Genomic DNA, 15,336 nt, shown 5'->3' on the forward strand with positions numbered 1-15,336 from the left:
TGGCGATTCCAAACTTTTGAACACTAGTGTGTATAGCCTTAAGATGACTGTGGTTGAGGAGGAGTAAGCCATGGAATGCTAGCCCTGGCTGGGTTGCCCAGGTGAAGATGTCTGATGTTTCGGGACCCAAAACACCCAATGGCCCCAGGACACATCACTGATGACATGTCAGAGTGCATCTTAAGATGTATTTTGGAAACTACATACATACCATACATAAAATCTCTTCAAAATCAACATTATTCATAAAATTGCCCTCTCCTTGCTGTACTTGGTGAGTAAAGGCATTTGGCTGTTTTGTATGTGCAGGTACTGTGGACATTCAGTGCCTCCATCCATCACCAGTACTGACAGCCTGCTGACCCTGCTGTTTGTGTCTGACTCAAGTGTAGTCACAGAGGGATTCTCTGCCAGCTATGTCTCCTTAAATGCCACCACAGGTACAGAACAGATTGGTCAGAAAGTTTTTTTTTTTTTTTTTTTTTTTTTTTTTTTCAGTTTTAAGTGGATGTATTTGAGACTATTGTTAAAATAGCCTTGAACAACAAGCCTATGACTCACAAGCTCAGGTTCCACCATAGAATTTAATTATGGAAAAGATCCTCTGAAAATTGATTGGTCAAGTGGTGTGCCACACCAGTCACTGAACTGTGGGGGAACGTTTCAATGTAAGCTAGAGCCTAATATATCTCGCAAGCCCTGTCTTCAACAATTTTTGTATTAGGATATTTAGACAGAAAATAGCTGCACTGTTAAATAAGTGTACACCATAGAGCTTTGAGAGCTGAGGTGTTTATCACCTCTTGTCAATAAGGCCACATTCAAACTTCCATTCTAACTGTATAAAAAAAGAACAGTACATTACGAGACCAGTGTTGGCAGTCAGGGACCTGCCATTGAGAGGCTCCTGCAAAATAATGCAGGGTCATCTGGGGAAAAGAATTAAACCTGACTCCACTTTTGCTGCAACTGAAATATGCAAAAGTGCAACTGCAATGTGATTTTGTATGTCACTGCCATATTGTCAACTCACTCACGGGTCACATGCAACTTGTCACATTCCCATCCATCCTGCACAATATTAATGAATTCAGAAAAGGCATGCATGTAATGTTACTCAACAGTGGAAAAACTCCAGTCCATCCTGAGAGTGATGGTCGATCAGCTTGCCAACTTCTGGTAATGAGCAAAAAAATGAGAAAGAGGCATCAGAGGTTTATTTTCATTGGCCAACTGTTGTATTGTTTTTTGTTTGTTTGTTTGTTTGTTTGTTTTGAGAAAAGGACACATTCATTGGTAGTTGAATTGTGGGTTTTGTATTGAACACTGACTGCCTCCTCGGTGGAGGTCTGAGAACATTTTCTAGTTAATGATTTTGAAATACATTATGGATTTTGCATATTTTTAATAGTCTGCTGGCTCCTAAAACTAACATGAAACTAACATGAATTTTGTTAGAAAGTGAAAAAAAATTAATAGTCTAATTATGCGTAAATATTCATGTATTTATTTTCCTACAGTCTAGATAGATGTGGTTTTAATGTGACTTAATTCCCTACATTGTCATGGAAGCATTAACTGCTGGAGAGTACTGTGTGTTGTTGATGCTACTAGTCAGACTTTTTCTCCACTTTTCATCAAGCCAGAAAGTTTTTCTGAATGTCTTGCTAGAGGAGCAGTAGCTCTGTATGGGATATGCAAGAGACGCACGCAGATGGGGTAAGTGAGCTGGAGCACTCATGAAAGTGTTCCTTTACACATGGCCAATGTCCGCTCTCTGATAAATAAGATGGATGAGCTGCTGCTCCTAAACTGAACAAACATGGATTTCTGCAGATCTGCCACCCTGTGCTTTATTGAAACCTGGCTCAGTGAGTACACAATTACAATTACAATTAGTAATTTGGCAGATGCTTTTATCCAAAGTGATGTACATATGTGTTCACACACCAATGGCACAGCATTTGGGGCAGTTTTGGGGTTCAGTATCTTGCCCAAGGATACTTCGACATGTGGACTGCTAAGGCCTGGGTTGAACCACTGACCTCCTGATTGGTGGATGACTGCTCTACCTCCTGAGCCACAGCTGCCCACAAACTGGACACTGCTATACTTCCCGGTTTTTCCAATAAGATCAAGTGCCAGAACTTTGGGGAAAACCAGGGGAGGCAGAATCTGCTTCTACATTAGTGGAGATTACTGTACAGATGTCACAATGCTGAAGAAATCATGCAGCTCTCACCTAAAGACCATATTCATGAATTACTCATTTATTCTTGCCGGTGTTTACATTCTACCTCAGGCTTGCATTAGCGAGGCTTTAAAATACATGGCTGACCAGATTACTATCATGGAACAGAAACATCCGCACTCCCTGCTCATTGTTCTTGGGGACTTCAACAGAGCAAATCTCAGCCACTAACACACATTAAGTGTCCCACAAGGGACAATAATACACAAGACCAGTGCTACACAATATCAAAGGAGGCAAGTCTTTCTCCGGTCCATCTTCTTCCAACCTAAAGGCAGAAATTGAAATCTGCCAGGCCTGTAGTTAAGACTGTAAAAAGATGGACCACTGATGCAAACCTGTAACCACAGGCCTGTATGTATGGAGTGTTTTTAAGGGCTGCTGCAACAGATCTGGCTGACACTTTGACATCTTACACTAGTTTTTGTGAGGATTAAAACCTTCTGCACACATAACAATAAATCATGGTTCATGGCAACACTCAGGCAGCTTTGCCAGGCTAAGGAGAAAGAGGTGCTGAAACACAAAGCTTGAGTACAGCTTTTTACCTAACAACCATCATCAGTGTGGAAGAAACTGCAGGACATTACCAACTACAGAAAATCATCCCTCTGACACACACAGCAGAGAACCATCAACTGGCTGATGTCCTGAATACCTTTTACTGCAAGTTTGACAGACCCACATCAACAGACATCACCTACTCCGGCTTGGACATCAAACAACAATTCACACACCCTGCACCACTGTCACCCCTCCCCAATGACCTCCCAGCAACACTCACAATCTGTGAACAGGATATATGTCACCTTGACTCTGCCCCCACTCCAGCCCCCTCTCACTGGGGCCCCACTTCCTCACACCTCTCCAGTCCAGTCGTCTCCCCTCAGCTGCAGTCCTTAACACCTCAGCTCCCCTCAGACCACTCTGCTCCAACCCCCGTTGTCATCAAGGTCCCACCACCACCACCACCTACAGCTCTGGACTACCACCCACAGTCACCCCCCTCCCCCCTCTCCATCACTATGGACCAGGTGAGGAGGGAGCTCAGGAAGACAAAGGCCAGGAAAGCCACAGGCCCAGACACCTTCAGCTCCAGGGTGCTCAGGGAGTGTGCAGACCAGCTCAGTCAGGTGGTTCTGTACATGTTCAACCTGAGCCTCAGTCTGGAGAGAGTCCCAGCCCTGTGGAAGACCTCCTGCGTGGTGCCGGTTCCAAAAACAGCCCATCCCAGGGAACCAAGCCACTACAGACCTGTTGCCCTAACCTCCCACCTCATGAAGACCATGGAGAGGATCGTCCTCAGCCACCTCTGCGCCCAGGTGAGCTCTGTGCTGGACCCACTGCAGTTCGCATATCGACCTGGCATCGGGGTGGACGATGCCATCACCTACCTGCTACACTGGGCCCTGAGAGTCATGTTTTTTGACTTCACCATCCAGCCTTCAATGCTGCAGGGGAAAATGGAGGCGGCTGGTGTGGACCAGCAGCTGGCTGCCCTCTACACCTCAGACTTCATGTATAACTCCACCCTCTGTCATCTGCAGAAATTCTCTGATGACAGTGCCATTGTTGGCTGTGTGTCAGAGGAGAATGAGCAGGAGTACAGGGGGGTCATCACGGACTTCGTGGACTGGTGTCAGCAGAACCACCTGATCCTAAACACCAGCAAGACCAAGGAGATGATTATTGATTTCCGAAGGAAACCTTCCCCTCACACACCGGTGAACATCCAGGGCTCGGACATTGACATGGTGGACTCATTTAAGTACCTGGGTGTTCACCTCAACAATAAACTGGACTGGACAGACAATACTAACGCCCTGTACAGGAAGGGCCAGAGTCGCCTACACCTGCTGAGGAGACTGAGGTCCTTTGGTGTGTGCAGGGCTCTACTCTGGACTTTCTATGACACTGTAGTGGCCTCTGCAGTGTTTTATGCCATAGTGTGCTGGGGAGGGGGCAGCACGGACAGAGACAGGAAGAGACTGAACAAACTGGTTAAGAGAGCCAGCTCTGTCCTGGGCTGCCCACTGGACTCCATCGAGGAGGTGGCAGACAGAAGGATGTTAGTCAAGCTGACATCCATCATGGACAACTCCTCCCACCCCTTGCACCACACTGTGAGGACCTTGAGCAGCTCCTTCAGCACGAGACTTTTACATCCCCAGTGCAGGAAGGAGCGCTACCGCAGGTCATTCCTGCCCACAGCCATCAGACTGTATAACAGTGCACAATAACATCAAAGCAAATGCAAGTTGTACTGATCACATCTCACATTTTTCCTGTTTTCATCTGCAATCGTCATTTTTAAATGAGCAGTACGTATAAGTAAATAAGTGTGTACGTATTGCATATATTGTAAATTACCATAGGGTATATAACACTTGTTCAATATTTTTCTTGTCTTCTCGTCCACTGACTTCTTGCACTCATGTGAATTTCCCCCCATTGTGGGATAAATAAAGCCTATCTTATCTTATCTCTCTGTGTCCCCCCCTGTTTGAAAGTCTGTACTGATCAGCTGACACTCATCTTCACACAGATCTTCAACAAACTACTGTCCAAGCTGTCCAAGGTTCCCTCATGCTTCAGGCGCACCATAACAACTCCAGTGCCAAAGAAATCCATGTCTGGATTAAATGACTACAGTTGTCCTGATGTCTGTGGTTATGAAATCCTTTGAGTAAGACTGGTGTTGACTCACCGCCAGCTTCCACTTGTCAGTGGATAACAAATTTCCTGACAGACAGAAAGCAGCAGTTGAGGCTGGGGAAAATCACATCCAGTACACAGACCATCAGCACTGAAGCCCCCCAGTGGTATATGCTCTCTGCCTTGCTCTTCTCCCTCTACACGAAAAACTGCACCTCAGGAGACCCATCTGCTAAACTCTTGAAGTTTGCAGACACCACAGCAGTCAACGGCCTCATCTGAGACAGTGAAGAACCTGCATACAGATGGGAGGTGAAACAGCTGGTCCTCTGGTGCAATTAGAACAACCTGGATCTGAACATGCTAAAAACTATGTAAATGTTAGTGGACTATGCATGTCCATCACTATCTGGTTTGGGTCTGCCACCAAACAGTACAAGAACAGACTGCAACGGACAATAAGCACTGCTGAGAAAATCATTGGTACCAACCTGCCCTCTATTTAGAACTCAAACACCTCCAAACTGTGAAAACGGGCGGGATGTATCACTGCAGACCCCTCATATCTTGGACACAAATTGTTCCAACTTCTCCCCTCTGGTAGGAGCTGTAAAACACTGAATGCCAAAACAATCAGACAAAAAGCAATTTCTTCCCACAAGCCATCACCATAACGAACAGCTGGCTGTTGGCTTGACAGTTTCACTAACCCTCTGACATGAAAACATCCACTGATGGCCACTTATCATTCAATAATGCACAGTTTTTACCATGCACATTCATTGGTCACTGCCAACATAAATACCTGCACATTGTAAATTTCGTTGTGTATATTGTGTATTGCCTCATCATTCTTTGTATTTATGTTTGTTTGTTTATTTCATATTTTTGCAGTACATAACTTATTGTTCAGTCGTTTTTTCCTTTGTCTTTTGTCCTTTTGAGCTATATATCCTTTTTCCTATGAAAGTACATTGAACGCTTGTATTCCTTATACATGAACAATTTCTTGGCCAATTCTGATCCTGAGTTTTGGCCACAACGCCTGCAATACTGTTGCATTAATTTTAAAATATGCTACTACAGTGTATAACAGAAGTTTTGACAGCAGCAAGTGGGAAATCGAAATGTGTAACTGCTCAGAGCCAATGAAATTTTCTGACCTGCCAGAAATCCAGCTGAATGATACTGTATTTGTGGGCAAGTTTCATTTACAAAAATACTACCCAGCACCCAACTCGCCAGTGAGAGAGCTTTCTTAACAACTGAACTGTAGACTTTAGTCTTTAGTTACACATTTGATTTGATTTAAGTTACAGTTACAATTACAATTTGTCATTTGGCAGACACTTTTATCCAAAGCGACGTACATATGAGATTTTCATACAACACAAGCAAGGTTCTAGACGGGAGAGAACAACAATAATAAGTGCCCTAATGCAGCTTTCTGGTCCAACTCGACATAGGTGATACAAGACTACGAAGTAGTACAAAAAGTGCATCGAGTCGATAGAGTTTTTTTTTTTCTTTTCATTATATATAGTTGATTTCTTTATCATATTTGAACTCTAAGGTGACACGCTTAAAAAACACACATCTGATAAACCATTAAGAAAAACTTTTTGTTCCTATGTGCTTCCAAAGGCAACTGGACTTGTTTTATGGTTCTCGAGGACGTTTCGCCACTTATCCAAAAGGCTTCTTCAGTTCTAACTGACTGGTTAGGATTCTCAGGCATTTATCCTCTTGCAAGATCATAGCTCCACCCAGCATAATGAGATCTCAGGACTGCACTGTAGGTGGCTGATAAGTGGTGTCTTAGACCACCTCCTTTGTTCAATGATGGTTATTCCAGTTTGACATGGATGGCTTCTTTCATTTCTCTTTCAAACCATCTGTCTTCCCTGGCCAAAATATGTACATTATTGTCCTCAAAGGAATGTCCCTTGTCCTTGAGATCTAGGTGGATTGCTGAGTCTTGACCTGAGATGTTGGCTCTTCTGTGTTGTGCCAAATGTTTGTGAAGCAGTTACTTTGTTTCCCCAGTGTACAAGTCTGTGCATTCCTCGCTGCATTGCACCACATAACTTACATTGCTCTGCTTGTGTCTGGGTGTTTTGTCCTTAGGGTGGACAAGTTTCTGCCTTTAAGTGTTGCTGGGCTTGAATTGAACAGGGATGTGGTGTTTGTTGAAAATCCCTCTGACTTTTTCAGATACTCTTGCAATGTAGGGGATGACAATGTTGTTCCGTTTATGGTCCCTTTCTTCTCTCTCTGTTTTTTGTGGTCCAGTTTGGGTAGCCATACGTTCTGAGTGCTTTCCTGATGTGTTTCTGTTCCTTATCCTTGCCTTCTGTCCTTGGTAGTTGAAAGGTTCTGATAACCCCCAGCTTGTGCTCCAGGGGGTGGTGAGACTCAAAGAGACATCCTCCTGTGTGAACTTGATGTTGCTGTCCACTGCATTGATGTGATCTGTGAAAGCTTCCACTTCCTGTGTTATAATTTTGAACCAGGTGTCATCCACGTACCCAAATCAATGGCTGGAGGGAGTTCCTGTGAAGGAGATCAGGGCTCTGCTCTCTACTTCTTCCATATAGATTGGCCACTATGGGAGAGACTGGTGACCCCATAGCACAACCATGCTTCTGTGTGTAGAAACCCTGGTCGTACTGGAAATAGGTGATTGTCAGGCAGAGGTCTAGCAGGGCACATATGTGATCAGGGGTGAGGTTGGTTCTACTGGAGAGGATGCTGTCCTGTAGCAGTCGTTTCCTTACAGTCTTCACTGCTTCCAGGGTGGGGATGCATGTGAGGAGTGAGGAGACATCATAAGATACCATAGTTTCATCTGAGTCCAGTTTTAAGTTTGTCACTTTGTTGGCAAAATCCTGGGAGTTTTTGATGTGGTGTGGAGTGTTGCCTACCAAAGGAGCTAAGGTGTTTGCTAGATGTTTGGCGATGTTGTAGGTGACTGTGTTGATGCTGCTGCTGATGGGTATGATTGGGGTTCCTTCCTTGTGTAACTTTGGCAGCCCATAAATGCAAGGAGTGGCTTCCCTGAGGTACAGACAGTAATATAGTGGTCAGGCAATGGCTTTGTCCTTTTCCAGTAGTTGTAAGCAGTTGATTACTTTCTTCTTATAGCTGCTGGTGGGATCTTGCTTCGGTGTCTCATAGGTGGCTGTGTAGTGATGTCAGTGCCTTCCTTTCTTGGAAGGAGAGGGTGGAAGGTGGTGTTTTGGCACTGGACAGGGTAACTGATACCACAAGTCCAGTTGGCTTTGGAAGCACTTAGAAGTACCATGGCCTGGATGAATGAGGATCTTCAAAGACGTAAAAAAAAAACCAAAAAAAAAAAACCAAATGTGTACTCTTTTAGAATTTCATGAAAACCATCGTTTTCAGCCACAGAGACGTAGGCACAGACATAATTCAACAATGAGCTACCGTATATGTAATGCAAAAATAATCCTGTCTATGTTTTTGGGGTGATGAAAAAGAGGTTTTCTGGGACACCGAAAATATAAATGAATGGAACAATTTTTTGGTAAATCCAAAGAATGTTTGACAATGTTTAAGAGAACTAACCCCCTATGTATACAACACAATTTTATGTGGACAAAATTAATTTCTAGTCCTCAGATTATAAGATTCTGCTGAAATCTTTGTCTCTCATCAGACTGTGGTGAGACCTTCACCTCCCCTACAGGGTCCTTCAGTTCACCCAACTACCCTGACTATTATCCCAACAACAGAGACTGTATCTTCAAGTTCATTGTGAAAGTCAACATGCAGATTATGCTGAACTTCACCTACTTTGAGTTGGAGGGCTCCCCTCCTTCTTGCAACTTTGACTTTGTGGAAATCAGGTAAGGAAAGAATTAAGATGGTAGAGTTAGCTGTCTTTGGAGTGTAGCCTTTTTCATCCTTTGAGTGTGATATGACAGTCGGCTAAGCAGAAAATGGCTATAGTTTCAACTGAACTCTACCATGCAAAACAAAACAAGATCCAGAAAGGCTGCAGCCTTCTGTGGCCCCAAGCTCATTTCAGATTAACTGAAGAGAAGTGGTCTGACTAGTCAAAATTCTTTTTGGAAGTCATGGACACCACATCCACTGGGCTAAAGAGGAGAGGGATGGCCTTTCAGCAAGACAATGCCAAACCACATTCTGCACGTATAACAACCGCATGGCTCCATAGTAAAATAGTGCGGCTGCTAAACTGGCCTGCCTGCAGTCCCGGCTTGTCACCCACTGAATATGTTTGGCGCATAATGAAAGGTAAAATATGACAAGAATGGGAAAATATCCCACTTTCAAAATGACAGCAATCAGTCTCCTCAGTTCCCAAACACTTGCAGAGTGTTGGTAAAAAAAAGACAAAAAAAAAAAAAAGGTAATGCAAGGAAAATGTGTTACAGGCATCAAATTCTAAATGAGAATACAATTTTCAAAAACAATGAAATCTCTGTTCAATGTTGTCTTGGTGCTATTTTTAAGACACATCTGTCTTTCTTTGTTCAGTATGACCTGTGACATTTTGAACTTTCACTGTCTGTTTACAGGGATGGTGGCTATGAGACATCTCCCTTGATTGGTAAGTTCTGTGCCAATCAGAGGCCTCCAGTCCTGGTATCCCATAGCAACCGTTTTTGGGTGAGATTTCACTCTGATGCCACCATCCCACGTCTTGGATTCATTGCCCACTGGGATGGCACACAGACTGGTGAGTGCTTAACATATTTGTATTAAATTTTCTTATTTTAGCCTGGTTAAGCAGAGAAATTACAGAGCACAGAGTGGTGAATCGGCACCTGGAAATTGGATTGTATTCATGTCTACCTCATGAAGTGTACTCACAAATGTTTCAACTTAATGGAAATTAATCATTTGTAGTATTATGTAAAAGCCAAGAAATTACACCCATCAATGTTCTATATCCTGTGCAGGGACACCAGAAAACACAAATGGTTTTCTTTCAATGCGTGTTTCAGTGAATCCCAACTAAATTAAAATTGCTCATTTTTGACCATGCTGTGACATTCAGCATGTCTTTTGGGTTCTTTTGTGAAAAAATTCACTCCATCTCCAGATGGAAGAAAGTTGTATTTTGTCATTACTACAAACACTACTGTTGGCAGTTTTCTTTCCATATAGACAGATAACTTTGATTTCAAATTATCTGCCACATCAGATAATTTGAAATTTAAAATATATTTGCATTTATCAGTAACATCACTATTTTATCATTGGTGGATGGTTACACAGACAGCAGGCTTGCAACACAAGAGCCTCATAATTTGAAACATACTACACCTTGTAAATTTTATTTGCATTGAACATGAATTCATGAGACCTAGTGGTGAAGGACAGTATGGCTTTCTTGTCCTCAAAGATACCCTAGCTGTATCACTCCTCCTTTGAGAAAGCAACCAGTGAACCAATACATGGGAACTGCAGGATGATAGGTCTGCCTCGGTGTGTCGGCATTGTTCTTCAGTGATATCAACAGACAATTTTCCTTCTTCCCATGCCAGTTTGGTCTACTCTGCGTAACGGAACTGATCAGAATTCTAGAATTATATCCTAGGCAATAGGAGCCAAATGCCAACGGTAAATGACAAGCATTACAAGTACCTGGTCTGTTGATAGTCTGCTAATGTCTCTCCCTTGTCTTATGTATGAGCATGGACATGTCTTAGTTTGCTGAATGAGCTAGGGAAACACCACACAAAAGTGCGCTCAGTCGGTCAGTTTATAGGCTGATCAGAGATAGCAAGTCAGCTGTATAACTTATACAGCTTAAAAATACCCCTGCAAATGTCAAGATCTGACAGTTTAGATAGTTAATGGAACATGGTTCCTATTTTGACAATACTACTGCTAACAAAACACTGTTTGTCCTTGCTGTATAAGATACAGTTAACAGTGCAAATTGGTTGAAATTGTCCCTCTGTATCACAGTTAAACAAAGGGAGGATTTCCGATATATCTCCAAATGCCATTCTTTTCCCTTCTAAAAGCCTAGTCTATTGGCTGTATTCGAAATCACCTACTATATCAGCAGTAAGAAACTCATTTGGCCAAAATATAGCATGTGTTAAGCCTGGAAAAATCCTGGATGTCATATTGATTCAGAAAAAAATCTCCTCAGATCAGTCTACCTCACCTACTGTCTTCCACAATGCAAAGCACTGGAACCAATTTGCATGTGTTATTTCATCAATAATTCACCTCTGAGATATTCTGGGGCAAATCGACAGTGTACAGTGTAAGAACATAGAAAATATTTTACAACACTCAAAAATGTTTACCTTTTGATTCTAAACCCTTCTCAAAAGTTCATTTGTGAGGTCACACATTGATGTTGGACGAGAAGGCCTGGCTCTCAGTCTCCACTCTAATTCATCTGAAAGGTGTTCTGTCGAGTTGAGGTCAGGCCTCTGTGCATTCCAGTCAAGTTCATCCACACCAAACTCTCTCATCCATGTCTTTATGGACCTTGCTTTGTGCACTGGTGCACAGTTGTGTTGTTAATAATACATCTACTGATGCACAACCTTTAACACATCATCAGTGTTGTTTCCTGGAGTCACTGGGTGTTCCGGGTCCTACCACAGACACCCTCCTTGCAGGCGACCTGGCCAAGGCTGATCAGACCCTGGCCTGTGTCCAAGTGGCATGCTGTGCTACTGCCCCCACTGGTCACCCCTCTTCAACCAGAGCCATTTGGAGGCTTTTTCTGTTGCCTCCGCGTTGTTGCTTATGGCTCATCTTCGGTTGGCACCTGTTATGCCCAGTGTGCCGTAGGCCTTGCTCAGGGAGTGATGAATCCCCAACTGCCCACCTCCACTGGCATACACCTGGTCCTCCACCCGTTCCTCTGACAATCCTCCACCAGCTCCTGGTACTTCTCCCTCTTTCTTTCGTGTGCCTCCTCCATCCTCTCCTCCCAGGGAACCGTTAGCTCCAGCAAGATGAGTTGTTTTGTGGGCTCTGAGACCACAATGATGTCAGGTCTAAAACTGGACTGGGTGATGTGTGGTGGAATTTTCAGCTGCCTCTCCAGGTCAGCTATCATCAACCAGTCTCGGGCCACAGAGAGCAAACCAGCAGAACAGTTCTTTGATGTTTTCTCCGGCCTTTGTCCTTCCTTGACAAAGTAAATGGCCTTTGCTGAGGCTTGGGTGTATCGGCTTCCCTTGATCCCCTTGCTGATTGCTCCAGTGATGGATTTGAGGACCTGGTCATGCCTCCATCGATACCAGCCCTCACCCAGCACCTTGGAGCAGCTGCTCAGTATGGGTTCCAGTGTCCCTATTATGGAACACGGGGGCATGCAGGTGTTGAATTTTGCCCCATCTGCACAGGTTGGATGGGCTTGGGAGGACATTGTAGACCCCCACTGTGTTGGAACAGGAAGGGACCATCCCCAAACTGTTCCCACAAAGTTGGGAGCATGGAATTGTCCAAAATCTCCTGGTATCCCTAAGCATTCAGAGTTCCTTTCACTGGACCTAAGGGGCCAAGCCCAGCTGAAAAGCAACCCCACACCATAATCCCCCCTCCACCAAACTTTACATTTGGCACAATGCAGTCAGACAAGTAGCATTCTTCTGGCAACCGCCAAACCCAGACTCGTCCATCAGATTGCCAGATGGTGAAGCGTGATTTGTCACTCCAGAGAACTACAGTGGCGGCATGCTTTACACCACTGCATCTGATGCTTTGCATTGCACTTGGTGATGTATGGCTTGAATGCAGCTGCTTGCCATGGAAACCCATTCCATGAAGCTCTCTACACACTGCTCTTGAGCTAATCTGAAGGCCACATGAAGTTTGGAGTTCTGTAGCGATTGACCCTGCAGAAAGTTGGTGACCTCTGCGCCTCAGCATCCACTGACCCCACTCCATCATTTTGCGTGGCCGACCACTTTGTGGCTGAGTTGCTGTCGTTCCCAGTCGCTTCCACCTTGTTATAATACCACTAACAGTTGACTATGGAATATTTAGGAGCGGGGAAATTTCATGACTGGACTTGTTGCACAGGTGGCGTCCTATCACAGCACCACGTTGGAGTTGAGAGCAACTCATTCTTTCACAAATGTTTGTAGAAACAGTCTGCATGCCTTGGTGTTAGATTTTACACACCTGTGACCATGGAATCGATTTGAACACCTGATTTCAATTATTTGGATGGGTGAGTGAATACTTTTGGCAATATAGTGTAAGTAAAAGTCCCTTTAAAGCAAAAATAAACCAATGCAGGCCTGAGTCGCTTCTTGGGAGCATGGTGAACAGAACAGGTGACCGCTTCACTTAATAGTCAACCTACAAATGAAATAACACATGCACTGGTTAATTGTTCCTCGCTGACCATGAGTTGTAAACATAGGCGAAAGATGAATGGCGAGGCTTAACGAGAAGAAAGATGAATGAAGTTGCAGGTTGGCAGATGACAAAAGTGTTGATTCAGCTTCCTTTTCACGTGGAAGAGGCCTTTCCCAGTTGAGCGTCTCACTGCTGGTGAGTTCTTGCAGCAGGAACATCCCTTGGATAATGATCGTCGCAACAAGCCCAGGGGGATTGAACAGACTATTCACTGTGGCTGGAACACCTCTACGGGTGAAGGGCTTCTCTGTAACTGCTACTTTGAAGGTGAAGACATGTTTGAGATCCCAGCTGAGCCCTAAACTGCAGTGGTTGCAAAGTTGTCATTCAAGTACAGATTCTGCAGACCCTTTGCACAGTCTTTGGGCAGGAAGGCCTCCAAGACGTCAGGGTGGTTTTACGCTATCTTGTGGAGCCGTAAGTTGGAAGCGGCAAGCATCTATTGTGTCCTTTCCAATAGACTAATCGCCTTGGCTGCTGATGAGACTGACATGAGGCCATCATCAACATAGAGATTGCGCTCTACAAAGTGTTTTGAGTACGGCTGTCAATTGATTAAAAAAATAACTAATTAATCACACAATTTTCTATAATTAATTTCGATTAATCGCATTTTTCTACTTAAGACTGAAGCTTGTAATGGATGTTCATTTATGGAAAATCATGGAATTAATGTAGAATCAAAACACAGAAAGTATATTTAAATTCAAAGACCATTTTAGCAAAAAGAAAAAAAAAAAACATCTTTCTTATATCCACTAACAGAGATAATAACAAAACCCAGACTTATATGTTGAAGTGCAGGTCCACCACTTTGAGAATTTAAATATTTCTAGGAAAGAAGTTGTAAACTTATTACATGAACAAAGTTGCAATAATATACTGCAATATCCACTAATACAAATAATAAAAAAAAAATGCAGGCCTAAACATTAAAGTACAGGTTGAATATCAAAACCTTCAAGGCTACTAAAATTAAATATCAGCTTCAAGTGCAATTATTTCTTAAATGAACGATGGGTAATATAAATTATATTACCAACAAAAATCTGTCCCATCTTCATGCCAGTTGAATTTCAAAAAAGTGCATGAGTCAATGCAAATATCAAAAAACAAGGAAACATACTACTGAAAGTTCAGAACATTTCACTCAAAAGAGACAAGTTGGTTTAGCCCTTGTTTCCCAATCTCCCGATGCAGTCCGAATGACTTCTCTCAGTCCCAGTCCATCATCTTCTACTATGTTAATTGGATGGCAGTTTTTAGCTATCCAAGTAACCAAAGAATTGGTTAACTTGTCACTTACCGGTTTCGATATTCGCCCATGAGTAGCACACTCCTGTAGTGTAGTCTGGCAAGGCCCCATAGAAGTAGTCTCAGTCAGGTGTTTTGCTCTGAGATGATACGCCAAAGACAAGTTACTTCTGTGGTAGTGAAATTCGGCTCTGCAAAGTGTGCAAATGACTTTTGCTTTCTCCAACAAGCCATCAAGCAACTTTTTAAAGTGAAACTTTCCGCCTAATATTCTGTCCCCCATCGTTGCCCGGTATTCTGCTGCTCTGTAGCCAGGGGTGCTCAGTTTGGCTGCACGGGCTACCAAAGGTTAGGGGTCAGTCAACACCGGAAATAAATAAAACTGCGTTAATTGCATTCATGTTTTTTAACGAGGTATAGGGGGCACTGGGACGACCATTGTGTTGCTCTCTGACTTCTACTGTCTGTCCCAGAATTAGGAGTATCTGGGCCTCTGGATGTAGGTGTGATATTCTGTAAGCAATGGACTTTAGGTGAAGGTGATGCTGTGCAGTCAATGGAGTTGGAATCTCTGACTAGTCGCCTGGCATGTGATTGGGGAGCTTGTTGTTCCATGTAGTTACTTCGCCATAAAGTCTGTCACTCTTCTGCCTGATGTTTCAGTGACTCTTGTTTATCTTTGAAAAGTGTATGGCGAGTTGGACCCTCTAATTTGGAAGAGGTCAAAGAATTTGAACCTGGCCAGGGACCTGTTGCTCTGGTCGTCCACAGTAGCATAAACTTTA

At 43.5% G+C, this 15,336-nt stretch overlaps 1 protein-coding gene across 1 annotated transcript in view; it reads left to right on the forward strand.

Annotated features, from left to right (window-relative positions):
• cubn (cubilin (intrinsic factor-cobalamin receptor)) overlaps nucleotides 1–15,336 on the forward strand; it is a 220,026-nt gene that overhangs the window by 52,553 nt on the left and 152,137 nt on the right. The window contains exons 22-24 of the mRNA XM_076721417.1: nucleotides 310–440; nucleotides 8,586–8,775; nucleotides 9,472–9,632. Coding sequence (XP_076577532.1) covers nucleotides 310–440; nucleotides 8,586–8,775; nucleotides 9,472–9,632 — 482 coding nt within the window. The remainder of the gene's footprint in view (nucleotides 1–309; nucleotides 441–8,585; nucleotides 8,776–9,471; nucleotides 9,633–15,336) is intronic.

This window comes from Chaetodon auriga, chromosome 21 (assembly GCF_051107435.1).
Source record: "Chaetodon auriga isolate fChaAug3 chromosome 21, fChaAug3.hap1, whole genome shotgun sequence".
Lineage (NCBI taxonomy): Eukaryota > Metazoa > Chordata > Actinopteri > Chaetodontiformes > Chaetodontidae > Chaetodon > Chaetodon auriga.